At 36.4% G+C, this 27,394-nt stretch overlaps 2 protein-coding genes across 3 annotated transcripts in view; both read right to left on the bottom strand.

The window, feature by feature from the left end:
- Positions 1 to 27,002, bottom strand: part of LOC126727580 (organic cation/carnitine transporter 7) — a 51,437-nt gene extending 24,435 nt beyond the window's left edge. The window contains exon 1 of one of the 2 annotated variants that reach the window (XM_050433336.1): positions 26,895 to 27,002. The gene's annotated coding sequence lies outside the window, so the exon portion shown is untranslated. The remainder of the gene's footprint in view (positions 1 to 26,894) is intronic. The other variant, XM_050433335.1, reaches the window with a different exon arrangement.
- On the bottom strand, positions 9,236 to 12,540 carry LOC126727581 (coniferyl alcohol acyltransferase-like). Its single transcript, XM_050433337.1, has 2 exons — positions 12,036 to 12,540; positions 9,236 to 10,478 (listed from the first exon to the last, which is right to left on the bottom strand). Exons 1-2 carry the CDS (start codon positions 12,456 to 12,458, stop codon positions 9,534 to 9,536), a joined length of 1,368 nt encoding a protein of 455 aa, XP_050289294.1. The 5' UTR covers positions 12,459 to 12,540; the 3' UTR covers positions 9,236 to 9,533.
- Positions 27,003 to 27,394: the final 392 nt, after the last annotated feature.

Raw genomic sequence — 27,394 nt, 5'->3', positions numbered from 1 at the left:
CCCCAGTGTAAGGAGGAAAGGGATCCCTGCCAATGTCCACAGGATTCCCTGCCCAGAAGCCTGAAACAAAGATGAATTCCGTCTTCCATTTCCTATCAGACGAAGCTAGGGACTTGATTAACCTACAATCATTCCCCCTAGCAGTAAACTGATAAAAACTCTTAGATTGACTTATTGCAGAAGGTTTATAACAATAAAGAAACTCGTCCACTGTAAGAGGACGGTCCCCACCAAAAACTTCCCTCCACAAAATTTGCATGGAGATAACTAATCTCCATGCATTAGGATTGAATTGACAAACACCTAAACCTAACTTGACTAATAACTCTCTAGCGAAGGCATTTAAAGGAAACCTAAGGCCACCTTGGAAGTAAGATTCATAGACGCCTATTCCAAAACGTGGTTCACAACACCACTCTCCACGGACGGGCAGCCTAGGGTTAAACTCGTCCGGGATTTGATACCAAGATCTAAGACTATTTAACCTTTGTTCATCCGTCTTAGAATGGACGCCTACAGCGCAACTAAAGACGGTTTCCACCTCGTCCGTAGGATTGGACGAAGAGCCAGCTTGAGAGCCAAAAGCTATCCTAAGTTGTTCTTGGACGACCTCAATAGGGAACCCAGGGGCCCCAGAAGAGTAATTCTCGTCCGTGCTTCCTCCACTATCATCACTAGCACTGCTAGAACTAGACCTATCACTACTGTCCTCATAATACTCGTCTATAGCCTTATTAAGGCTATCAGTGGACGAGGAAGCAACAGACATCTTTGACAAGAAACTTAGAACCTAAAGACGGAGAGAAGAAGAATACCTGGCTCTAGACGGAGAGAAGAAGAATACCTGGCTCTAGACGGAAGAAGACTCTAGACGCAGAGGAACTCCTAGACGAGGCTCTAGACGATGGATGTCAAGGAAGAAAATCTCTGAAATGAGAAGGGTTAAGGGAGGCATTCCACTATTTATAGGATGCTGACCTGGGCATTCGAAACGACCCTACCAATACGAAAACGACACGTGGCATCTACCTCGGAAAACTAAATCGACGGAATCAGTCGCCAATAAAAAAATGACACGTGGTGCATTGATTTATTAACCAATTATATATACGTCCAAGGACGTGTCGGCAGTTCACCCAACTTATTGGACGACCCACATGGGCGAAGGGGCAACTGATGGTGTCACAGAAATCATCCAACTCCATAACTCGTCCATATGTCTTGTCCAACGAAAGACAAGCTACGATAAATCAAATAGGCGAAGTGAATGTTCCAAGCGTTCTGGCTAACCTCGTCCGTCTATGGACGGACAATACCTCATGGAATCTTACTCATCATCATTTAAGCAGGGCAAGCCGTCCAAGATGGTCTCGTCCATCTTTTACTAAAGATGGACGAGTTCACCATGGAGGTCTCGTCCATCTTTTACTAAAGATGGACGAGTTCACCATGGAACGGCCCGTCCAACCTAGGTAACTTCCATAGCGGTTATGGAAGTTACCCCCAATTCTCCGGACTCCTCGACATTGGGAACGGTTACTAAACAGATAACCGTTCCACACATACTATATAAGGATTCTTCGATGAAGGGTAAGTTATTCAGACAATTTTACTTTAAGAAAATACTCCTTCCTTACAGAGAGTTCAAAAGTAACTAACTTCATCATCGGAGGACTTTTGGCCGGTCCCCTCTGATTCAGTGTTCTTTGTATTACAGGATATAGCCCAAAGATCATCGTTCGAGTTTTGTCAACCTATTGATATCCAAGGAATTATCAACGTATATCATGTTTAGTAATACTGTAATGTGTACAATATCATTTGTAGTAATAAAAACGTCAAAGTGAAACCTTATTTATAATGGAAAAATGTATGGGGATGAATATCAAAATTAGCAATTCACCGAAATATGGTAGCATGTTATTATGAAGAAACTTTCATGGCTAATGAGCTAGCAAAAGAAGAAACGAAACGATTAAATAAAAGATACTACTTACACGTTAGGAAGTTGTCAAATCTATCACATGTATAAAGAACAAAAGATTAAACAATTAAAGTAAAGAAAATTTTATGGTTCACGATTTTACGAAACTGTCCAAATCCATCACATAAGGAATAACAGATTTGACATCATGGAAACAATTTTCATTACAATATGGTAGTAGAAATTTGAATTTATATATATCTTTTGGTAAAAAGATAAATTGCATCTTTAGGTTTGATTTAATTTTTATTTTCAACCTTAAAATTTCTTTTTTATGATCATTTTAATCCCCGAAGTTCACATTTATTATCATTGTTTTTTTTTTTTTCCTGAGAAAACTTTTATTTTCATTGTTGATAGTTCACTCCATAAACTCTTGTTAGTCACTGAAAAATATAATTTTTTAATACTCAAAATTAAAAACCATTAGATTTAATTTTCAATAAAAAATAAAATCTATTTTTAAAAAAAAAAAAAAATTTAAAAAGCACTACTAACCAATTCCAAAACTAGAAGATTGAAACACTCAATTGTTGCATCAATTTCTACCCAAGAGAAGATTTCAATGGCACCCAAGCTGATAGAAATTTCAACTTAATTTCTCCATTTACCAAAAAAATATGAAAAAAGTGGAGTAGTTTCCAAAATCCATCCCACAGCCACAAACTAAACCTAAAATCTAAACAAATAATTTGCAAAATAAATGTCTTGGGTGTTGGCAATGCTCACTTTGTAAGAAATAGAGATGACAATTGGGGTGCCTAGCTCGTCCTAACTTTATGGCTGAAAAAATCCGCACGGCGCAGGAGTAGGCAAATTGGTGTAAGGTGTAGGTTGGAGGCATTTTTCTATACCTATATAGGAAGCTCTATCACTAATGAGATAAATATGAGAGAGAAAATAGAGGGATGATGATGAGACTGTTTTTTTTTTTTTTTTTTTTTTTTTTTTGAGAAAGAAACGATAGAGTTTTATTGCTTAAAACTGAAAGTACATAAAGAAAGTAGGCAACTAGAGACATATTTCCAGTGCAATAGACATGCATACCCAGACAAAAAAGCCGCCCGTGGGGCTTAGTTGGGATTGTAAAAGGAAATAAAGAAAACAAACAATACAATACTGTAGTATGAACTGAAGAGCTGGTCTGTGCCTCCAAAAGTCTCTGATATTCTGTCAGTAAGGCTAAGGCTCCATCAGCAATGGCTTTCGGTTGCAGCTGCACTTTTTCAAAATAGAACTTGTTTCTAGCATTCCATGGGGCCCAAGCCGTGATAGCCCAGACTTCAATGTCACTACGATCAAGTTTATCTTGCAGCATCCTGAGCAGTACGAAAAAATCAGTAACCTCATTTGGACATTTTTGCAGTTTGCCCCTTACAACAGCCCATGTATTGCGAGCAAATGGGCATTCCCACAGCACATGACAAACTGACTCGGGTTGTTGCTTACAGAATTCACACTGTGGATCCACTGCGACCTTCCTCCTGTGCAAATTCTCTCTGGTGGGTAGTATGTTTAAGCACGCTCGCCACAGAAAATTCCTGACTTTTGGGGGTACATTAAGAGTCCAAATATGTTTCCAAACCTTTCCATTACTCCGATTATGAGAGCTCTCTCCATTGTGCTGATGTGCTAGCCTTAACACCACTTGGTAAGCAGACTTGATAGAGAAGTCTTGGACCTTATTTGCCTTCCAAATTACTTTATCCTCCTTCTCCACCCGTGTGAGTGGTATCGCCAAAATCTCTTGGCGAGTAGCTTCATCAAACAGAGTATTCACTTTCCCTCGATCCCATTGCTTCATTTGCTGATCAATAAGCTCCTTCACACACATATCCTTTGGTATATCTCCATTCAGCCCCGGGGGGTGAGGGAGCCATTCATGGGATAAAACTTTAATAGTTCCACCGTTTCAAACCTGCCACTTTGAACCAACCAAGATTACCTCCCTCGCCGAGAGCAGACTACGCCAAACGTACGATGGATTGTGGCCCATCTCAGCAGCCAAAAACGTAGAGGTTGGAAAGTATTCGGCTTTATAAATAGGGTAGAACAGAGAGTCCGTTTTCTGGACCAATTTCCATGCTTGTTTAGTGAGCAAGGCTAAATTAAAGGAATGTAAATTGTGAAAACCCATTCCGCCTATCTTCTTCGACTTGCACAGCCTACTCCAACTCATCCAATGAACCTTCTTCTCATTCTGTAGCTGACCCCACCAATACCGTGCCAAGACAAAATTGATATCCTCACATATTTGCTTCAGAATTTTGAAGATACTCATTGTATAAGTTGGTATTGCTTGGGCAACCGTTTTTATGAGTACTTCCCTCCCTGCCTTTAAGATAAACTTCTCTTTCCACCCGGTTACTTGCTTTGTAATTTTCTCCCTCACTTCTTTAAAAGTGTTTGTTTTAGACTTTCTGGCAATCATGGGTAGTTCGAGGCATTGCTCATAGTCATGAAATACTAATGCTCCCAACATGTTTTGCATGGCCAGCTTGATGTTTGCCCTTGTGTTTTTGCTAAAAAATAGGGCTGTCTTCCCTCTGTTAATGGCCTGACCAGATGCCATTTCATAACTGTGTAAGAGGTGTAGAAGGTTCTGACATTCCTCAATCTTAGCTTGACAGAACAGTAGGCAATCGTCGGCAAATAGGAGATGAGATACACGGACTCCCCCTCGGCAAAAAAGTATTCCTTGTATCCTTTTCTGCTCCTCGGCTCTCTTTAGCATCTCTGAAAGGCCCTCAACCCATAAGAGGAATAAGTATGGTAATAATGAATCACCTTGCTTGATCCCTCTTGTGGGATGTATAAAACCTTTAGGTTCTCCATTTATAAGAACCGAATATGAGGCTGTATGAATTGTCTCCATTGCAAGTGTCACCCATCTCTCATCAAAACCCAATCTAATCATCATCTTCCTTAGAAACTGCCACTCGATCCACACGGTCATAAGCCTTGCTTATGTCTAATTTGATTGCCATCTGACCATCCTTTCCCCTTCATCTATTCCTCATTCTGTGAAGTACTTCAAAGGCAACGGTAGTGTTATCTGTAATAATTCTTTCTGGTATAAAAGCACTCTGAGCCTCCGAGATCACATTTGGTAGAATCTACTTCAAACGGTTGGCTAGAACCTTTCAGAAAAGGTGAGAGATCACATTGCCTAGGCTGATGGGTCGAAAATCACCTAGACTTTGCGGATCATTCTTTTTGGGCACCAAGACAATGTGAGTATAGTTCATTTTATGAAGTAAACGACCCGAATTAAGAGCAGATAGGATATCACTAGTAACATCATGCCCAACTATACTCCAAAATTTTTGGAAAAAGAAAGGAGACATTCCATTCAGCCCCAGCGCCTTTGAGGGGTGCGTTTGAAATAAAGCTCTCCGTACCTCATCACTTATGTAAGGTTCCAGTAATGTTGTATTCATGTCATCTATAACCCTTTGATCCACTGCTTCAAGGACTCGACCAATCTCTCCATCTTCAGGTTGGCTTGATGTAAATAAGTCTTGGAAGTACTCCACAGCTGTGTTCGCAATCTGTTCATCATCCGTACACCATTCCCCTACTGTATTAAACATCCCTAAAATTTGATTCTTACGTTTCCTTTTGGGTTGCTCTTTGGTGAAAAAACCTTGTGTTTTTATCATCGGCGGGTAACCAGATTGCTCTAGATCTCTGCCTCCACGCTAGCTCTTCTAGGTGTAGCATGCGATTAATTTCTGTCTTCGTTTCCCTTATCCTTTCCAAAAGTGCTGAATCGTTTCTACAAGTTAGCTCCTCCAACAGTCGTTGCTTTTGTTGAAGGGAGGCTTTAGTGTTTCCAAATGCCCTCTTTTCCCATTTTATCAAAGCCAACCGTGTGTTTCTTATCCTCTGAAATAAACAAAACATTGGGCTGCCTCCTTCTACCCTTAGTCGCCATGCTTCTTCAATAACCTGCCTACACTCTGGATGGGAAGCCCATTTTTCCTCAAATCTCCTGGGAAGCTTCTTTTTCCTCTTCTCTTCATTGTTTGCTTGTATGGCCACCATGATTGGGATATGGTCCGAATAAGAAGCAGAGAGATGTAATACTTTGCTCCTTGGGAATAAATCTCGCCATGCTGTTAAGAGCGAAATAGTGGTGTGTTTAGAAGATGATAATAAAATGTTTTAAAAATAATTAAACTAGAATAGTATATATAAAAATAATATTAATATATACTATATAAAATATGAATACACGCATTTATGATAGGATAGGGCAGGGCAACATAGGGTGAGGCAAGCAAAACTTGTTCCCCACCTTTTTCCCCTTATCGAGGTAAGGAAAATTTGCATAGAATAGAGTAGAACAAAGAGGATGGGTCGAGCGGCTGAAGATTTTTTTGTACTCCTTTGTAAGAACTTCATAAGGATTCTAATAGTCAATAAAGTGTGAAGCATCAAATCAATTCTTCAATGATTGGTAGTATAAGTGGAGAAAAAAAGAAGAGAAAAGAAAAAATAATATAGCTTTTTGATGTAGAATGGACAGCATAGGCCTTACTGGACTAGCAAGGGTGCCGGAAGTTACACTTAAGATGAAGAGGAGGTGTCAATAGAGGCAATCGGGCTGACCATGTCGGAATTGTATAAAATTTGGTAGGTTGAAGGGAAATTTAATTATGATCAAGACTTGAGCCAAGTCTCAAGGGTCGCCCAAATTTAGGTGAATTCCTTTGTAAAGGCCCCGAAAATATTGTTTTTGCTAGTTTTAGTAATATTTGTTTTTCCTAAATAACTTTTAGTTTAAAAGTCAGAATAAAGCCCCGTCTGTTTTGGGGCATTTCTTAGAGATAGTATTTTCAATTTTTGCGATTATCTCAATTTTGCTATTATTAAAGGGATTTCTCGTGAATTTGAGGTTTTTATTCAAAGGCTAATATGTTTATTTTTATTTTTTTTTCCATTCAGAAAGCAACGTGTTTGTTTTCATATAACTTTTGCGACATCACTTTTGTCTAGTGATCTTGGGCAAGATGGCACATTGAATGGAAATGTAACAATTTTAAGACACTTCATAGGCTGAGAGTTGGTAAAGTAGTGGACTATGACAAGCATAATTCTTAAGTCAAAATCCCTCCAAAAGAAATCCACAACAAAAAGGAATTCCAAAAAAAAAAAAAAAAGGTGCAGTACTAGATGGATAGAGATAAAGTCGAATAATTGGGTTTCACATTCTTCATAAAGCTTAGAGATTTATCGACTTTTAGGTTATACCAAGATATACGCACCAAGTTTTGTTGCTGGTGAACAACGTGGGAATACATACTTTGAGGAGGAAGAGCATGGAAGAGAACCCATATATTGTTACTTTCGAGACCCCTAAAAACACTATGTTTAACCTAATTTAATAGCCAAGTTGTTATTTAGGTCAATTATGTATATCTAGGTTAAACATTCATCAAACATATAATGTAGCGAAAATATAAATAATACAAGATATGATGACTCAGAAAAACCAATGAAACAAATCAGTTTCAAGATAAAAAAAACGTGATGGGAAGGATCCCAATAGAACAATCTATTATATCAAATAAAAGTTTATAGTCAAGAATATGTCATTTGTAGTAAAATTAACTAAGATTATCCAATCTAGCTCTAAACCCCAAAGAATTCTTTGATGTGGATTTACTATCACAAGAACCTCCAATTCACACTTTAGATCGCCCACATAGACCTTCAGTCTATGACTCTAAGATCACCTTTAAAGGTTTAGATCTCTAGCACATTTGATGACTAGAATGATATGGTTGCAACTTCTATAGTACCAGATTTTGAGTTTCTTTAAAGAGTATTGCCGGTAGAAGATTTGAGAGTTTTGAGTACAGAAACCCTAGATCTACAATTGGAGGCACAAAAGACACTATTCTCTCTCTAAAAGCCCCTCCTAGGGTTAGTTTAAAATGTCCTTTAAATAATACAACAAACAAATCATGATTTGGGTTTCAAACGTACAAGTTGCGGGCTTTTTACAAAAATTCTCTTGATTGATCGAGCTAGTTTGATTTTGAATTCCTGAACCTACAACTTGTATGTTCTTAAATTATGATTTACAACACTTTGAGCAATGTCTAATATGACTTCATAGACACTTTGATCTATTTCTAGACAAGTTTATGTATATGATTTGCCAACAACTAAATCATTTAGAACCTGATATATATATATATATATATATATATAAGCTTTCTTGAATTTTGTGATTTGCATGGCTATTGGAGGATATGAACATTTGGTTTAGAATAAGCCTCCAAGCAAAGGTTAAATATGAGAGAGAGAGAGAGAGGCCAAAATTACAAAAAAAAAAAGTTTTTATTTTTTTATTTTCTCCAATGTATATAAAATATAATGTTAATTTAATGTGATGAATTGTAAAATAAAGAATGCGACGTAGATTGAGTTGTTAAAAATGATTATGTAAAATAGATAAAATGGCTTTTTGGTAATGTAAAATGCTTTTTTTTTTTTTTGGGTATTTTTGGATTTGAATGTTCTAACATAGTTTTAAGGCTATTTTTTTAAAGTGGCTAATTGTTTCAATGGTTAAAATCTGATTAATAGCACAATTGTTTGTTAGATTTGGGCTTTCATGATGGTAGCAAATGTTCCATTAGCTGTGAAATTTGAATGCATATAAGTTTATAACCAAATGACGTTTATAGTTTTTTTTTTTTGGTTACAAGATAGAATTCTACTCTAACCTAATCTAAGAATAAATGTGTGTGAAGCTCCCTCCTAGAGACTTGAACCCTATCCCTTACCCCCCACATCCCACAAGCACTTATACTCGTGGAGTGACTATTGTACCAAGGGTGTGCGGTGGTGACGTTTATAGTTGAAATGGATATCAATGTGGGCCTCAAAAAACACAAAATATTATACAAATAAAAATTACATTAATTTTGAAACATCACGCAACAATCTATTGTCCAAACAATCTTTTTCACATGCTCAAGAACACTAGTTATGTATGTGCCATTGGAATGCAATCCCCTCAAACATAAAATTTATTCACCAACATTTATTGTCAAATATTATTCCGATTAATTAATATCATATACAAGTCCACCAATTGATTAAATTAAACCTTCTATAATTGCATATAAAATAAGTTCCAGCACGATATGTGATTAATTAATATCATATACAAGTCCACCAATTGATTAAATTAAACCTCCTATAATTGCGTATAAAATAAGTTCCAGCACGATATGTCACTCACAAAATCCAATCAAGTCATTTCAAATTATATGGATAGAACTTTAGAACCTTCATAGTGAAGTTATTTTACAAACTTTAGAGAATCCGAAACTGTCTTCAGCCAATCTTGTACACATGAATGGATAATTACTAGCTTCACTAATAATCACACTAATGATTTGCCTCACTCCAAACATTTGAAATAAAGTAGTTTGTTTTTGGCTCATAAAAATGTAGACAAACTGGCTAACTATAGGATTAGCCGACTAGATATGTACTGTGATTGCATAATTGGAAGCAATCATCAATGTCAATTAAGACAATATGAAGTGCAAGGCTTAAACACATGTGCAGCCTCACACTCTATCAACTCTAGTTCCCTTTTCAACATGTGCATGTACACCACCCAATCACCATTACCAGATGGACTTGGTATTGGCATCACATACCCAACATTCCCACCCCATGGAAAATAGAATGACCCAAATGCACTCTTTCCCCACCCAAAATCCACCTTTGATATTGGAAAATGTTGTCCTGATGAAACCACCAAAGCTGGTCCTTCTTTGTTGCCACTACCATATACCTTTGCCAAACTTTGCACTGGACGATGAGCCTCCACCCAATCTATCAAATCCAAGAAATGTTCTTTAGTCTTTGCACCTTCCAAAAATCCATGAACTTCATTAGCCACCCAACTCAATGGCTTTTCAATAAGCTCATCAATTTTCTTGGAATCATAGGGAATAGACAACACGTTTCCAAAGTAAGAAGACATTAGTGATGTTTTTTCTTTGTCTCCAAAGCTAAGCATTGTCCTGCCATCAACAACAATGCCCAATTTTGATACCCCTTTGTTTTTAGCACTTTTGGCACTAATTTTCCACAAAAGTGCACTGAAAGACTCTAGTTTAGTCCTTTTGCTTTCCATGGTGCTGGCTTGTGATTGGAGTTGGTTAATTATGTCTGCCTTAACTAGGCATATACGGTTTTCGAAATGGTTGGCACTGGGTTCTGGATCATTGGAAGGGTTGAACATGGTGATGGGGACATACAAGTTGTGAAGGGAAGGATCAAAGGAAACGGGATGTCGAGGATTGAGCATCGCGCAGTTGAAAGTTGGTAGTGAAGAGAAGGGTTTAGATCGAGCAATCTCAGCCCATGAAACAAGAAAAATGCCTGCCGAGTGTGCATCTACTATCTGATGGTCAAATGTGCATGCCAGCACAAGACCACCACATTTGAATCTAGTTGCCTACAAGTAGGTATCATTGTATTAGTTTCAGTTAAACCTAGTGAAAAAAAAAAAAAAAAATCCAAGGAGACAATGCTACACAAAAAACAAATTATGGTCTTATAATATTTGAGGTGACGGATTGTGACTAGTGCAATGTAATTTTACATGGGAGCACCATAGACATCACTTTTATTTCATGACAACTGTGAAATTTTTTGTATATCTTAACTTATTTGAAAAAAAAAAGTACTACTTGTTGCATTTTGTCTGTTTACTATTTCTTTTATCAAATTTTCTATACTAAAAAATGGTTTACAAACTAACTGTAGCTAAATGTTTATTGGTATCACTTCAACAACATAAGCAATGTTTGAATACTTTTATGTGATTAGTATCCGTTACTTTACTCTTTGAAATATCCAAAATATTTTCCACTTTGAGACCTTAAGGAGTATAATTTTATAAATTTTCCAATATATATATATATAAACACACACACATATCATGACACATTAGGATGTTTTTTAAAGTGGTGTCAGTAGTGGGTCTAGGTAAAAGTAATTTTACCTAAATTATTGCTTACAATATCAACAATTATAAAAATGATTGTAAAATTTTTGGATTCCAATAATAATTATTATTTGATAAAAAAAGTTCATTTTATTTTATCCTTTTTGCTTTGTATGTTTTTAAATTGATGGATGGAAAGTTATATTTTGTCTTAGAATATTAGTGCTTCAAAAACTTTCATCTATAATTTTTAGGTGAAAAACCAAAATGAGATGGAGGTAATATAATCAGTTGAGAAATTTTAGAGATATTACAACTATTACGTATACCTTATAAATTGATATGTTGTTAATCACTCAATCATAAACAAGTAATATATATATATATATATATATGTTTTTCAAGTGACATTAATTATATCTATTACTGCATTATAGCACTTGCATCACTCTTTGGCCAACCAACCCTAAATAGCATCCACATCAGTGGGTAAATGTTTAACATTATTTAAGAAAGTGTGTTCTGTGTAGTATAACTTATCTCAATTTCACTTAAAAGTGTTATCATGACTTTTAAGTGGACTTGGTGGTATGCATTTTTATTAGAACCTCTTTCTCTCTTTTTGTGTGTGTTTCTTAAAAAAAAAAAAAAATTATGCATCTCTTGTTCAATATCAATTCTAGTTATAGTAGTTGTACAAATTTACATGGCTACTGTTGTTGGTATTTTTTTTTCTTATACTTTCTTTGCATTTTCCAAGGATGAAGAAAGAGAGTAGATAGTGGTTGTGGCATGTAAGAGAGAGAAACAATAAAAAAAAAACTATAAAAAAATTGATATTTTAATAAAATAGATAATTTTATATGAGTTTTTTTTTAAGTGATAATATACGGAAAATATAAAAAGTTGGTTCTTATGTTAAAATAGACAAATTTTTGTACAAATTGATAAAAATGCTTTGAGTCTTTTGTATTAAAATTGGTGAAAGTTTTAGGATTTTTATATTTGTTTAGCAATGTATTTTTGAAAATAATAACACGTTAATTTTCTAAAATTTTGGCAAACCTGGATAGCCAGCACGCCATTCTTCTTCTTGGGTACAAGTTTGCAGCCAATGGTCTCATCAGGTTCATTCAAATTGAGTTTTTGAAGCTCTATATTTGCAAAAGCTTCCGTGAAGTCAACCCCACGGTTGTTGCAGTGAAGCTTATGCTCACCCATGAAGTCTGGCACTTTCTCACCAGCAAGGAAATAGTAGGGCACTAGAGCTTCTTTCAAGGCCTTTTTGAGAACCTCAACCATGGCCATAGAGTTCCCATTGTCTTTATAAGTTGGCTTCTTGTAACATAAGAAGATACTAAAATCCAATGGATGTAAAATACACAAATCTAGGTTAGAGAGTGGTAGCCAATGGTCCTCATTCTTTGGCAACTGCACTGTCACCACCTCTTTCTTGATCAGAGTCACCTCCACCTCTTTAGTATTCATGCTTATGTTTATGTCTAATCTCCCTTTGAGAGAGAGAGAGAGAGAGAGAGAGAGAGAGAGAGAGAGAGAGAGATGGCACAATAGGAGTACAAGACTAGTGTGAGCTTGAACAATGAGAGCTATATGAGACATAAATTTATAGGTAGATAAGTACATAATCAAGTTTGGTAATAGGTACATATCACGTTTAACGTCTAGTAACGGGTACTTATCAATGTCTAGTAACGTCTGAATATCATGCATATTCAGTAATAGGTACTTATCAATGTTTAGCAATATGTAATCTCATGTCGCAGTAGCTTCAACCAAAAAATTATTAAATGAAATAGAAGCACTAATCCATATTAATAAAATAATCAACTTAATGAAAATGAAATTAATTTTATGTGCCATATGATTAAAAAAATTATTAGATGCTCTCATAGCAGTGAGTGATGTGATACTCATCCATTCTCTCACATGAACGGTAATCCCTATTATGAGTTTAATTAATGTGACTTAATACTACTATACGAGAGGAGAGAGTATTACGTTGCTCTATTACTGAAATTTTTGAAATTGACTAATCGCTAACATTATTATGATATTATCACATTATTTGTAAACTTTATGCAATACATTTTATAGTTTTTTTAAGTATTTTTTTTTTCTTACCTTTTTTTGGTATAGACTATAGAGTAGTGCAAGGTATCAGGAGTACTTAATGAAAGAGGATTTCAAGGTCGATTGTGGGTGTCCTGTCACCATGGAAACGGAGGAAGGGCCACAATCTTTTATTAATGTGCCGAATCTGTGGGTGGAACAACTATTGGATAGAGATTACCTGTGTTCGAGGAAGAAAACTAAACACGCGAGAACCATATTTAGGCATTTCTTCCTCACGTGGAAACTGAATTTATTGCAATAAGAACATGAGAAACCTTGTAACTTGTAGAGTGGACTATGCTCCCTTGGGGTTGATATCAAATTTATGAATTCACCAAATTATGGTAGCATGTCATGAAGAAACTTTCATGGATGATGTTAAAATGAGCTAGCGACAGATGAACGAAACGATTAAAGATAATACAATTTGTGGTCACGTTTAGGAAGTTGTCAAATCTATCACAAGCATAAAAAACAAAAGAAGAATCAATTAAATAAGGGTCTTGTTAACAGGTGCCATTAGGGTATTTGTTAATAAATTAATTTAGAAAAGTTTTGATGCCACTTTTATGAGAAATATAAAAATCTTGGCAAAAATGGGTATTTGCCCCTTTTGGCCAAAAGTTCCAACAAAATGCCCAATTTCTGAAACTATTTAGCCTTATGCCCTTGTTTTCAAACTCGAAATTTCAATGTGAAACTTGATTTTTCGAAAATCAAGTTATAGGCAAATTCTAAAACTTAAAAAAAAAAAAAAAAAAAATTGTGGAACTTGAGTTCCATGAACTTGAGTTTCACTTAAAAATTTTCAACTCGAGTTTATGGAACTCGAGTTTCACATTGAAACTCGATTTTAATAAAATCGAGTTTCATAACATGGACATAAGGCTAAATAGTTTCAGAAATGGGGCACTTTGCTAGAACTTTTTGTTGAAAGGGGTATATCCCCAGTTAGAAATATTGAAGGATTGTATTGTATTTCTCAAGTCATAGAATATACATGAGTGCCTTTTATATAGAAGGCAAGGTGTGTGGTACAGTAAGTGTGCTATACAAGTAAACAAGGTGGGCCTAAAGTCCACATACCCTAATACATGCTAACAGCCCCCCTCAAACTCAAGGTGGATGTGAGACCAACTTGAGGTTGTCAACCAAAGTAAGAAAACATTCCTTAGGATGTGATTTGGTGAAGATATCTGCAAGTTGATCTTTAGAGGAGACTGAGATCAGTTTGAGAGCACCATGGACAAGATAATAATGGATAAAATGACAATCGATCTTGATGTGTTTAGTCCGTTCATGGAAGACATCATTGTGAGCAATATGAATGGCACTCTGGTTGTCATAATAAAGAGGAGTGGCAGAGGATGTGGACACACCTAAATCTTTGAGAAGCCAGCGTAGACAAAGGAGCTCAGATGTGGTATCAACAAGGGCACGATATTTTGCTTCAGTATTGAAGCGGGCCACATGAGTTTGTTTCTTACTTCACCAAGAGATCAAGGAAGAACCAAGAAGAAAGCAATAACCAGTGGTGGACCTGCGATCAGTGGGATCTCTTGCCTAATCAGCATCAGAAAATGAACGAAGAACAAGAGGAGACTGAGCAGAGTAGAAAAGGCCATGGAAGAGAGTGTCCTTTATGTATCGAAGAATGTGCAGAACAGCAGTATAGTGAGTCGATCGTGAAGCAGACAGATACTGACTCACCTAGTGAACAGTATAGGAAATGTCTGGACGAGTGACAGTGAGATAAACTAGGCTGCCAACCAAGCATCTGTAAAGAAAGGGATTAGGCAATGGTTTCCCTCTTGTGGGAGTCAGATGCGCATTAAGTTCAACTAGAGTGTCAACAGTCTTGCTATCAGTGAGTCCAGCTTGAGACAATAGCTTAGAGGCATACTTGGCTTGAGTAATATAAAGTCTATCTGTAGAATGAGTGATTTCAAGATCCAAGAAGTAGCTGAGATGTCCAAGATCTTTCATCTCAAATTACTGACTGAGAAAATCCTTGAGTTCTTGAATGCCAATAAGGTCATCACCAGTTATGATCATATCATCCACATACAGGAGAAGTAAAATAGTGCCTTTGTCAGTGCGACAAAGAAATAAGGCAGAATCATAATGATTGGCCATGTAACCCAAGCGAGAGATGGTAGAGCTGAATTTGGCAAACCAAGCTCGTGGAGCTTGTTTAAGGCCATAAAGTGCACGTCGAAGGTGACAAACCTTGTTTTATTCAACAGAGAGACTAGGAGGAGGTTGCATGTAAACTTCTTCACTTAAATCTCCATTAAGGAATGCATTTTGACATCCATCTAAAAAAGGTCCCATTTACTGGCAGCAGCAACAGCTAAGAGGGCACGAACAGATGAGATACGAGCAACCGGAGCAAAAGTCTATTCATAATCAATCCCATACTCTTGTGTAAAACCTTTTGCAACAAGACGAGTTTTGTAGCACTCAATAGACCCATTAGAGCGAGTCTTAATCTTGTAGATCCACTCACAACAAACCACAAATTTCCCAGGGGGGAGAGTCACCAAGTTCCAAGTATGGTTTTTAGATAATGCATCAAGCTCATCTTTCATTGCAATCTGCCATAGAGAGTTAGTGGAAGCCTCACGATAGGTGTGAGGCTCATGCAATGTAACAAGGGTAGTGCAACAATGATAGTCAAGTAAATGTGCAGGAATGGATCTTGCCCAAGTTGAGTGATGAGGTGGAATGTCTTGTGTATGATCTTCATGTGGAGCAGGAGTAGGGGACCCAAGCTCAGGGTTAGGCAACTCGTCTTCAACCTGTTCATTTTCCACTGTTCATTAAAGGGTGAACTAGGAAAGGGATCAAGGATATCCGGTGGTTGGACAAAGAAGTCTACAGGAGAATTAGGAGTAACTACAGGAGGATCAGGAGCAGCTACAGGAGGAATATGTGTCTCATCTGGAAAAGATCTAAAATAGAGGAGGAAGATAGGGAGGCACGGAAGTGAGAGAGCTCGACAAAAAGGCGATGTTCCCAAAAGATAACATTACAGGAAAAACGAAGACAATGAGAGACAGGATCATAATACCGATACCCCTTTTGAGTTTCGCCATAGCCAAGAAAACAACAAAGTCTTGACCGAGACTCAAGTTTGTTATGCTCATGTGACTGAAGAAGAACGAAACAAGCAGAACCGAAGGAGTGAAGATGGTGATAGTTTGGAGATGACCCAAAAAGGCGCTCATATGGAGTTTGATTTTGGATAACAGGACTCGGAATGCGATTAATAGTATGAACAACATGAAAAGCAGCTTCGCCCCAAAAGGGAGCAGGAACTTTGGCAGAGAGAAGGAGAGCACGAACAGTGTCAAGAATATGACGAAATTTTCGTTCGGCTCTACCATTTTGCTAAGAGATACCTGGACAAGTTAGTTGATGAACAGTGCCATAGGAATGCAAAATAGCTTGGAAAGCATATTGAGTGTATTCAAGAGCATTATCAGATCGAAAAATTTTGATGCGTTTGGAAAACTGAGTTTCAACCATTTTTGCAAAATTAGAATATACTTGTAATAATTTAGAACGATGTTTCATACTGAAAATCCAGCAATAGCGAGAGTTATCATCAACAAAGATAACAAAATATCGAGACCCACTAATACTAGAGATAGAGGAAGGCCCCCAAACATCTGAATGGATAAGGTCAAAGATATTAGTGGATATTGATTTACTAGTATTGAAAGGCAAAACTGGTTGTTTTCCTAATTGGTAAGAAACACAATCAAAATTTTTTGTAGATATTGAACCTAACAAACCTCTAGAAACCAATTGTTGTACCCGAGAGAAAGATGTGTGACCAAGTCGAGCATGCCAAAGAGCAAGGGAAGGATTTAAAGAAACTATAGCAGTTGCAGCAACAGAAATAAGAGCAACAAGTGGAAGACGAAAGTTGTTCACGGGAAACATACGCCCAACTCTAGGACCGGTCCCAAGCTCCTGTCCCGTTCTCGGATCCTGCACAATACACCCAGAATAATCAAATATAATGTGATAATCCAACTCAGCTAATTGTCCCACAAAAAATAAATTGTAAGAAAAGGTTAGGAACATTAAAGACCCTAGAACCGAAAGATTGGAGGTTGAAACAGAACCTATATTATGACCAGATATTATGGAACCATTTGCTGTGCGAATATTAAGAGGATGTGGTGCATATTTGAGTTCAGAAAATAAGGACGAGTGAGATATCATGTGATTACAACAAGCGGAATCCATAAGCCAAGAGGAAGGAGACATATCAGATAAAGCTAAGAGAGAAGAGGAATAAGATGCATTACCAACCATACGAATGACATTAGCAATGATGTTTCTAAGGTCATCTGTGGACATGGTGAAAGTGTGTTCTGAAGACTTAGACTGTGCAGAGATGGGAGCCACTGGTTGGACACTCTCAATGTTAGCAACAGTAGCAGCAGAAATTGAAACAGTTGATTTGTTGCGATGATAGCAGGTCTTAATATTGTGGCCAAAACATTTGCAAAAATTGCAAAAACGTTTGCTATATTCTCGGCGACGATTATTGCAACAAGAAGAATACCTGTCCTTATTCTTCATTTAGAAGCAAAATATGCAAAAATGGACTGTAAAAATGAAATCTACACGAAAAACTGGGCAAGGAGCACCTGGATTGCAAAAAGTCAACTCTGAGAAAAAGTCAACGGTCAACAGCCAAAGTCAAAGTCAATGGTCAACTACTATGACGATGTCAACAAGATGACGTAAGCTGAAGACCTCAGCTAGGGCTGACGTGGATGCTGATGTGTAATGATGACGTCAACGATGACGTCAGCAGGTGCACAACAGCGCGTAGAGCGCGTGAGGCGCGTGAATCAATCCTCGTCGGAGCTTTGGACGGCGCATGAGGGCGCGTGGGGTGTTCGATGAGCCCGATTCTTCTTCGGTGATGTAGATCGGAGAAAGATGATTCCGATGACAGCGGCAGTGAGTTGATCGGAGCAATACTGATGGAGCGTGAGATGCGTGGAAAAGCTGTCGAATCTTTGACCGGCGCGTGGTAGCGCGTGGATGGTCAGATGATGATGATTTCGGCGGCTTTGTGTAGATCGGTTAAAGATCTACCTGGTTATATGTCTTATGTCTTAATCGGAGATATGGTGTGGAAGATCCGATGGAGGCAATGATCTTGGTGGCGGTGATCGAGCTTCTAGCAGTGAAGATTCAACCTTTGCATCTCCGACGACGGTGGAGCAGTTAGGAGTGGGCACGGAAAAGGTTTACTGACCGATGAAGTCGAGACAGCGAAAAATACCAACAAAGACAGGACTGCAAGACACAAGAAAGTTAGAGTAATTGCTCTGATACCAAGTTAGAAATACTGAATAATTGTATTGTATTTCTCAAGTCATAGAATATACATGAGTGCCTTTTATATAGAAGGTAAGGTGTGTAGTACAGTAAGTGTGCTATACAAGATATTCTAAACCAATGCTCTTAGGGTATCCGTTAACTTTTTCCATTAAAGTAATGAAAATAATTAAACCACAATTTTCATCATATTATAGTACTAAGAATTTGAATTTAACCACAATTTTCATCATATTTTAGTACTAAAATAAATTTGAATATATGTATTTTTAAGGGAAAAGTTACACTTTACCACCCTAAACTATACTAAAATTATATTTTGTTCCATAAATTTTTTGAATGCACGTTTTACATCCCAAACTATTTCTCTTATTTTAATTTGTACTCCAACGTTAAGTTTGCTATTAACTTGGATGAGAATTCAAAATTTAAGATACACAGTGTAATTAAGAGTATAATTTAAAATGGTAAAGTGTACTTTTCGTATTTTTAAAAATTGAACAATAATTTTACAAAATGATGATCTCAAACTTGCATCTTTGGTAACTTTTAAAGTGAATGAATTAATTTTATAGGAGTAAGTATTAGTAAAATTATTCTATTAATAGAAACTAGTGCATAATTTGCACATATCCATGGTACAATTAAACAAAAAAAAACATTTACACACATATATGGATTCATATTATACTCTCTCTTTTATTATTATTTTATTTTAATTTCTTTTGGATATACACGAGTTTACTCTTTCTTTTTTTTTTATTGAGTTTTTGATGATTTATTTATATTAGACCCTTTGTCTTTTGCAATTCATTAATTCATCTAGAACAAAAATTAGAGAAACTTAAACAAAACTTATGGTACAAAAGTAGACAATAATTGGAATCTAATTTAAAACCTAATTAGTTTTTCTCTCACCTTTACCCTCTCTCTCTCTCTCTCTCTCTCTCTCTCTCTCTCTCTCTCTCTCTCTCTCTCTCTCTCTCTCTCTCTCTCTCTCTCTCTCTATATATATATATATATATTCGAGCTTATGTGTCATTTTCACAAGGTAATGACTTACATGTTCTAATTGAGTGGGAATGAGAAGTAATTCTCACCAATGCCTACTGTACTAATTGCTTGTACCAGGTTTATACAAAGTAGGAGAATTGAGTTAAGTCAATGGAGAAAAAGGCAATGTTTTATTCATTATAATAATTTAGTCTTTTGAAAGGGCTTTTTTATTTAAAATAAAATAAAATAAAATTAGGGACTCTAATATCTGCAACAACAAAGAGAGAGTAGGCCTACATCCATTTTGTTATGTTTGTTATTAACTTGGATGAAAATTCAAAATTTAAGATATAAAGTATAATTAGAAGTATAATTTAAGATAGTAATATGTAATTTTTTTTTTTTTTTTAAATTGAACGACAATTTAACAAAATGATCTTAAACTTGCATTTTTTGTAATTTTTGAAGTGAAAGAATTAGTACTATAGGAGTAAGTATTAGTAAAATTTATTCTATTAATAGAAATTCGAGCTTGTGTCATTTTCACAAGGTAATAACTAACATGTTCTAATTGAGTAGGAATGAGAAGTAATTCTCACCAAGACCTACTGTATTAATTGCTTGTACCAGGCTAATACAAAGTAGGAGAATTGAGTTAAGTCAATGGAGAAAAAAGCATTGTTTTATTCACTATAATAGGTCTTCTGAAAGGGCTTTTTTTTTTAAAAAAAAAATATCAAATTAGGGACTCTAATTTCTGCAACGACAAAGAGAGAGGGGGCCTACGTCCATTTTATTAATTTCCTTCAACTTGCAAAATACTTTCTAAATAATTAAGTCATACAGTGGTTTGTGGTGATCAAGCCACAAGGCTTCTGACTTGATAAGTGGCAGAAGCAAAAATCTTAAATGCTAATATTAAGTTTCAGAATGAGGGTGATGCTAAGTTAGATTACATATGAGGAAAATACACTCTCAAAACTGAATCCACATTCTGAGTCACCTTCTACACAAAACATTTGCATCACGTCATCTTAGAAGTGTTTACAATAAGTGGAGGTTTATGATGAATCTAGACTAGCACACTTCTAATATCAATCTCTAGTTGGTAGGGAGCATCCATACAAGATGTTGATATAACATGCTATCATAATCATTTTGAAGTATTGAGAACTGGTTATATTAATTTAGGACTAAAGCTGCCAGTGAAATAAATAATATGGTAGGAAGATTACAGAAAATGAAGACGGTTCAAATAATGCAGAGACTGTACATGACTAAAAAAAAAATGAAAGGGATAACCTCCGTCCGTGCTTATCTGATACTATGCCCCATGTATATGCTCCAACTAGCATGCCGGCAAATACCACACTAGTTATTAAGCTCTCTTCATTAGAAGAAAGATCCCATGCAGACTGAAGTGCTGGTCCAACAAAAGAAAGTAGCATCATTTCCATTGCTTCTGAAATCCAACCCATGCCAGCATAAGCAAGCACCAGAATTTGGAATTTTCCGAACCCCATGGCCGCAATAGCTTCTTCAACAGTGTACTTTGGGGTTTCATCTCCCATCTACAAGCATGGGGAAAAGATTTGATTTAACTTTGTTGGACCGTGTGCCTTACCAATTCATCCAATGACCAATTGGTGAAGGATGAGGGGCACAAATCTTTTATAGCATTCGATCACAGACCAAGCCTATTGGTATTGGAGCAAATTGTGAAATCCCTCACAATCCCTCCCTCACAATGCAACTCCAACAACTTGAACCTATGATCGGGCTCTGATACCACTTGTCGGACTGTGTGCCTTACTGATCCATCCAACGACCAATTGGTGAAGGATGAAGGGGTACAAATCTTTTATAGCATTCGATCGCAGACTAAGTTCATTGGTATTGGAGATAATTGTGAAATCCCTCATAAACTTAAAATAAAAGAGATGCACATTGAAGATTCATTAATAGTATATGATAAATGTTTTTTTTTTTTAATCTCTTTTTGGTCATCAGATTAGCCAAATGTAGAACACAGTAGCAGGCTTGCAGCCACAACTAGAAATCCAACACAATGATATCAAGCCTGAGTGGATGATTGTTACAAGAAAAATGAAAAAGCGATTAGATCAATATCCTGATTAGAAGTCACTCCTATTCTATGATTATAAAGAAACTAGTGATTGCTTGCAAGATTGACAAAATCTACAAGCAGCATTACTCCCTCCTACTAGAAATTCCCAAAGTAACTTCCAAGGAATGAAGTGATTGCTCTACTTAAGTATTTATAATGAAGTCATACCAACGCAATGGCTCAGATAAAGGAGAAACAACAAACATATGGAGACAGACACACACTAAAGGGACACAAGACTGGAGCAAGGTTTGCATTCCAACATGTAATGTCGAGTGAGTAAATTGGTGGCATTGTTGGGTTTTGTGGAGCCTAGTTGTGTTTGATCCGGTTGACGACTTGACCCGACCCGAATAATGTTGAGTGATTTTTTAATAGGAGATTTTTTGAGACTTAGTGCATGGAGCGAAGGCTTAGGCCGACAGGTACTGGTAGTTATTAGTTTAACTCTGTCTAGGTCTATTGCACACAATATTGTAAAGGAGAAGACCACAGCAGATCTGATGAAGGCTTTGTTTGGTATGTATGAAAAGCCGTCAGCAAACAACAAGGTGAATTTGATGAAGAAACTATTCAATTTGAAGATGGTAGAGAATGCATCAGTAGCACAACATTTGAACAAATTTAACACTATCACAAATCAATTGTTGTCTGTAGAAATTGATTTTGATGATGAGATCTATGCATTGATTGTTTTGGCTTCTTTGCCAACCAGTTAGGAGGCAATAAGGATGGCAGTAAGCAATTATATAGGAAAGGAAAAGACATTTCAACAAATTTAACACTATCACAAATCAATTGTTGTCTGTAGAAATTGATTTTGATGATGAGATCTATGCATTGATTGTTTTGGCTTCTTTGCCAACCAGTTAGGAGGCAATAAGGATGGCAGTAAGCAATTATATAGGAAAGGAAAAGCTAAAGTACAATAACATACGAGATTTAATTCTAGCTGAGGAGATTCGCAGAAGAGATGCAATTGAAACCTCAAGATCTGGTTTTGCCCTAAACCTTGAGACAAGAGGCAGAGGTAACGACATAAATTGAAATCGGGGCAAATCAAAATCCAGAAATTCTAATCAGAACAAAAGTAAATCTAGATCAAGCCAACAAGTATAATGCTGGAACTGTGGAAAAATGGGTCATTTTAGGAGGCAATGTAAAAGTCCTAAGAAGAAGAATGAAGATGATTCTGCCAATGCTGTAACAGAAGAGGTGTGGGATGCATTACTTCTTGCAGTAGACAGTCCACTTAATGATTGAGTTTTGGACTCATGAGCTTCATTTCATACCACTTCACACCAAGAAATCATACAAAACTATGCTGCAGGTGATTTTGGTAAGGTGTATTTGGTTAATGGTACAGTCTTGGATGTTGTGGGTATGGGAGATGTTCATATATTGTTGCCTAATGGGTCTGTTTGGTTACTGGAGAAAATTCAACATATTCTTGACCTGAGAAGGAATCTGATTTCTGTTGGACAACTTGATGATGAAGGGCATGCTATACTATTTGTTGGTAGTACTTGGAAGGTTACAAAGGGAGCCAGAGTATTGGCCCATGGAAAGAAGACCGGTACTCTATACATGATCTCAAGTCCAAGAGATACAATTACAGTTGCTGAAGCAAGTACTGATACAAGCTTATGGCACCGCAGACTTGGTCACATAAGTGAGAAAGGGATGAAGATGTTACTATCAAAAGGAAAACTACCAGAATTTAAGTCCATTAATTTTAATTTTGACATGTGTGAAAACTGCATCTTAGGAAAGTATAAAAAGGTGAGCTTCTTGAAAATTGGCAAGACACCGAAGGCTGAAAAATTGGAGTTAGTACACACTGATTTGTGGGGGCCTTCTCCGGTTGCACCCCTTGGAGGTTCAAGGTACTACATCACTTTTATTGATGACTCAAGCAGAAAGGTATTAGTTTATTTTCTGAAAAATAAATATGATGTATTTGAAACTTTTAAGAAATGGAAGGCCATGGTTAAGACAGAAACAAGTTTGAAAGTAAAATGTTTGAGGTCAAATAATAGAGGAGAGTACATAGATGGAGGATTTAGTGAGTATTGTGCTGCACAAGAAATTAGGATAGAAAAGACTATTCTTGGGACACCACAACAGAATGGTGTGGCTAAGGACATGAACAGAACTCTCAATGAGCGTGCTAGGAGTATGAGGTTGCATGTTGGACTACAAAAAACTTTCTAGGCTGATGCTGTTAGTACTGCAGCTTACCTGATAAACCGAGGACCATTAGTTCCCATGGAGTTCAAACTTCTTGAGGAGGTTTGGAGCGGTAAAGAGGTAAAGTTTTCACATTTAAAAGTTTTTGGTTGTGTTTTTTATGTTCATATTAATTCTGATGCTCGTAGTAAACTTGATGTAAAGTCTAAAATATGTTTTTTCATTGGCTATGGTGATGAGAAATTTGGTTATAGGCTTTAGGATGAACAAAATAGGAAAATTATCAAAAGTAAAAATGTGATATTTAATGAACAGGTTATGTACAAGGACAAGTCAATTGTAGTGTCAGATGTTACAGAGATAGATCAAAAGAAATCTGAGCTTGTCAATTTAGATGAATTGACTGAAAGTACTGTCCAGAAAAGGGTGTAGAAGATAAGGAGAATGTAGATTCATAGGTAGGTCAGTGTACACCTATAGCTGAAATTCGTAGATCTTCTAGGACCATTAGACCTCCACAGTGTTATTTACCCACTCTAAATTATCTTTTGTTGATTGATGGTGGTGAGCCAGGGTATTATGAAGAAGCATTGCAGGATGAAAATTCAAGCAAGTGGGAGTTAGCCATGAAGGATGAGATGGATTCCTTGTTAGGGAATCAGACATGAGAATTGATTGAATTGCTAGTAGGAAAGAAGGCTTTGCACAACAAGTGGGTATATAGAATAAAGAATGAGCACGATGGCAGTAAGCGTTACAAGGCAAGATTAGTTGTCAAAGGGTTCCAGCAGAAGAAGGGCATTGACTACTCAAAAATATTTTCTCCAGTTGTGAAGATGTCAACAATCAGACTGGTACTGGGAATGGTGGTTGCAAAAAATTTACATCTTTAGTAGTTAGATGTGAAGACGACATTCCTTCATGATAACTTGGAGGAAGACCTTTACATGATTCAGCCAAAATGGTTCATTGTTCAGGGACACGAGAATCTAGTATGCAAACTAAGAAAGAGCTTGTATGGCCTAAAATAAGCTCCAAGACAGTGGTACAAAAAATTTGAGAGTTTTATGCATATAATTGGGTTCAAGAGATGTGAAGCTGATCACTGTTGCTATGTTAAGTTCTTTGACAATTCTTATATCATTTTACTGTTGTATGTGGATGATAAGCTCATTGCTGGGTCTAGTATTGAGAAGATTAATGATCTAAAGAAGCAATTGTCAAAACAATTTGCAATGAAGGATTTGGGAGCTACAAAGCAAATCCTTGGTATGAGAATCATTAGAGATAAGGCTAATGGTACATTGAAACTTTCACAGTCAGGGTATGTGAAGAAAGTTCTTAGCAGGTTCAACATAAATGAAGCTAAACTAGTGAGCACACCCTTGGGTAGTCATTTCAAACTAAGCAAAGAACAGTCACCGAAGATAGAAGAAGAAAGGGACCATATAAGCAAGGTAGTCTATACCTCAGCTATTGACAGCTTGATGTATGCTATGGTGTGTACAAGGCTAGACATTGCACATGCAATGGGAGTTGTGAGTAGATTCATGAGTAGGCCAGAAAAGTAGCATTGAGAGGCAATCAAGTGGATTTTGAGATATCTGAAGGGTTCATTAGATACATGTCTTTACTTTAGAGGTGCAAGTTTGAAATTGCAGGGTTATGTAGATGCTGATTTTGCTGGTGATATTGATAGTAGAAAGAGGTCTATTGGGTTTGTATTTACTTTGGATGGTACAGCTATATCATAGGCTTCAAATTTACAAAAGACTGTTACTTTGTCTACTACAGAAGCTGAGTATGCTGCAGCAATTAAAGCTGGAAAGGAGATGATTTGGCTACATGGTTTCTTAGATGAATTGGGTAAGAAGCAGGCGATGGGCATTCTACACAGTGATAGTTAGATTGTAATCTTTCTTGCTAAAAATTCGGTTTTTCATTCAAAGTCGAAGCATATACAAACAAAATACCATTTTATCCATTACCTTGTTGAAGATAAGCTAGTAATACTTGAGAAGATTTGTGGATCTAAAAACCCAGCAGACATGTTGACTAAAGGTGTCACTATTGAGAAGTTGAAGCTGTGTGTAGTTTCAGTTGGCCTTCTAGCTTGAGGACAGGAGGATGAGTTGCAGGGATAAGGGATTGTTTCTAGGAGGATTGTGGTTGATGTTAGTGATTGAATTTGTCTCTAAGTGGGAGATTTGTTGGGTTTTGTAGAACCTAGTTGTGTTTGATCCGGTTGACGGCCCGACTCGATCCGAATAATATTGCGTGGTTTTTTAATGAGAGATTTTCTGAGGCTTAGTCTATGGAGCGGAGGCTTGGGCAGAAAACGTAGTTTTGGTGATTAGGGCTTGCTGTTGTCGTTTTTTGTGAGACTAAAATACTGTACTGTCGCACTTTGTATTTTTTTCCCTGATAATAGTGAAATTCTTGCAACTTTGTGGACATAGATAAATTGCCGAATCACGTAAATATTGTCTTATGTGTGTGATTGCTTTTCTTTAACGTGTATTTTCTCTATTTTTTTTATTTTTCACAGGTAGGGAATTTGGGTTAATTCCCTATAGGCATATTTCAAGTGACCAACAAACAAACCCATCTATTTTTTTTTTTTACTCATATAAGACAACTATCTGCAAAAAAATCAAGTATATCTAAAAATTCCAATCATTACCATCATTAAAAACAGTTTCTTAAACATTCACATGATTTTGTAGCTCAAGGGCACTCGTGCTACATTCTCTAAGGGAGTTAGTTAATGTGCTCTTGCTCAATGAACTTAAATTCTTTTACATGAAGCACTTTATAGTTCTTACAGCTAAAATTATTTTCTTTATATCCTATAAACTATAAAGTAAATAATAAAAAGACTCACCCATCTAGCACATTAAATTTTCATATATTGAAATGATGAAGATCTCTTATATTGAAAATAGAAAGCATAATTAAAAAGCTACATCTAACAGATCAAAATTTTCTAAAACCATACAAAAGAAAATGCAAAAACAACACAAATATATATATGTGCATTAAAAATAGACCCAACAATGAAATCCCAGAATGCAACAAATATTTTATTTGAGAGAACAAAAACGAACCTGGGAAAAACTGGGTTCTTTTTCTTCTTCTTCTTGGGCAAGAATGATAAAGGTCAAACAGCCTAAGCACAGAGACAGAGAGGCCAAAATGGTTGTTAGGATTCTTAGGATTTTAATATAAGTTGGCCAAAGCTGGAAAAGAGTTTTAATTTTTTTGGGTTCTTATTAAATGTGATCAGATTTCAGTTCATTTGACTTCGGAACAGGTTTTTGGTTGTTGGTCTTTTTTCATTCTCTCATTCATTTACTTTTCCTTTTTTTTTTTTTGGGGTTGGTGTTGTTGTTGTGTTGGGTTTTTTCGGAGAGTCAGTGGTAAACTGCACCGATGTGATACAGGCAAATGTCTAAAATGGATCTCTAGAGCATTGGGCAAGTGCTTTGGTCATGTTTATTTCCTTACCTTTTCAATTAAAAGACAAAAAGAAAGAATTAAATCATCAAAATAAAATGGAATATAATAGTGCTCTTTTTTAATGTGTGTAAGAGTTTATTTTTATACC

The sequence above is a fragment of the Quercus robur genome, chromosome 5 (genome assembly GCF_932294415.1).
Source record: "Quercus robur chromosome 5, dhQueRobu3.1, whole genome shotgun sequence".
Taxonomy (NCBI): domain Eukaryota; kingdom Viridiplantae; phylum Streptophyta; class Magnoliopsida; order Fagales; family Fagaceae; genus Quercus; species Quercus robur.
Note: the sequence above shows the minus strand (reverse complement) of the source record. Positions and strands in the feature narration are given on the sequence as shown.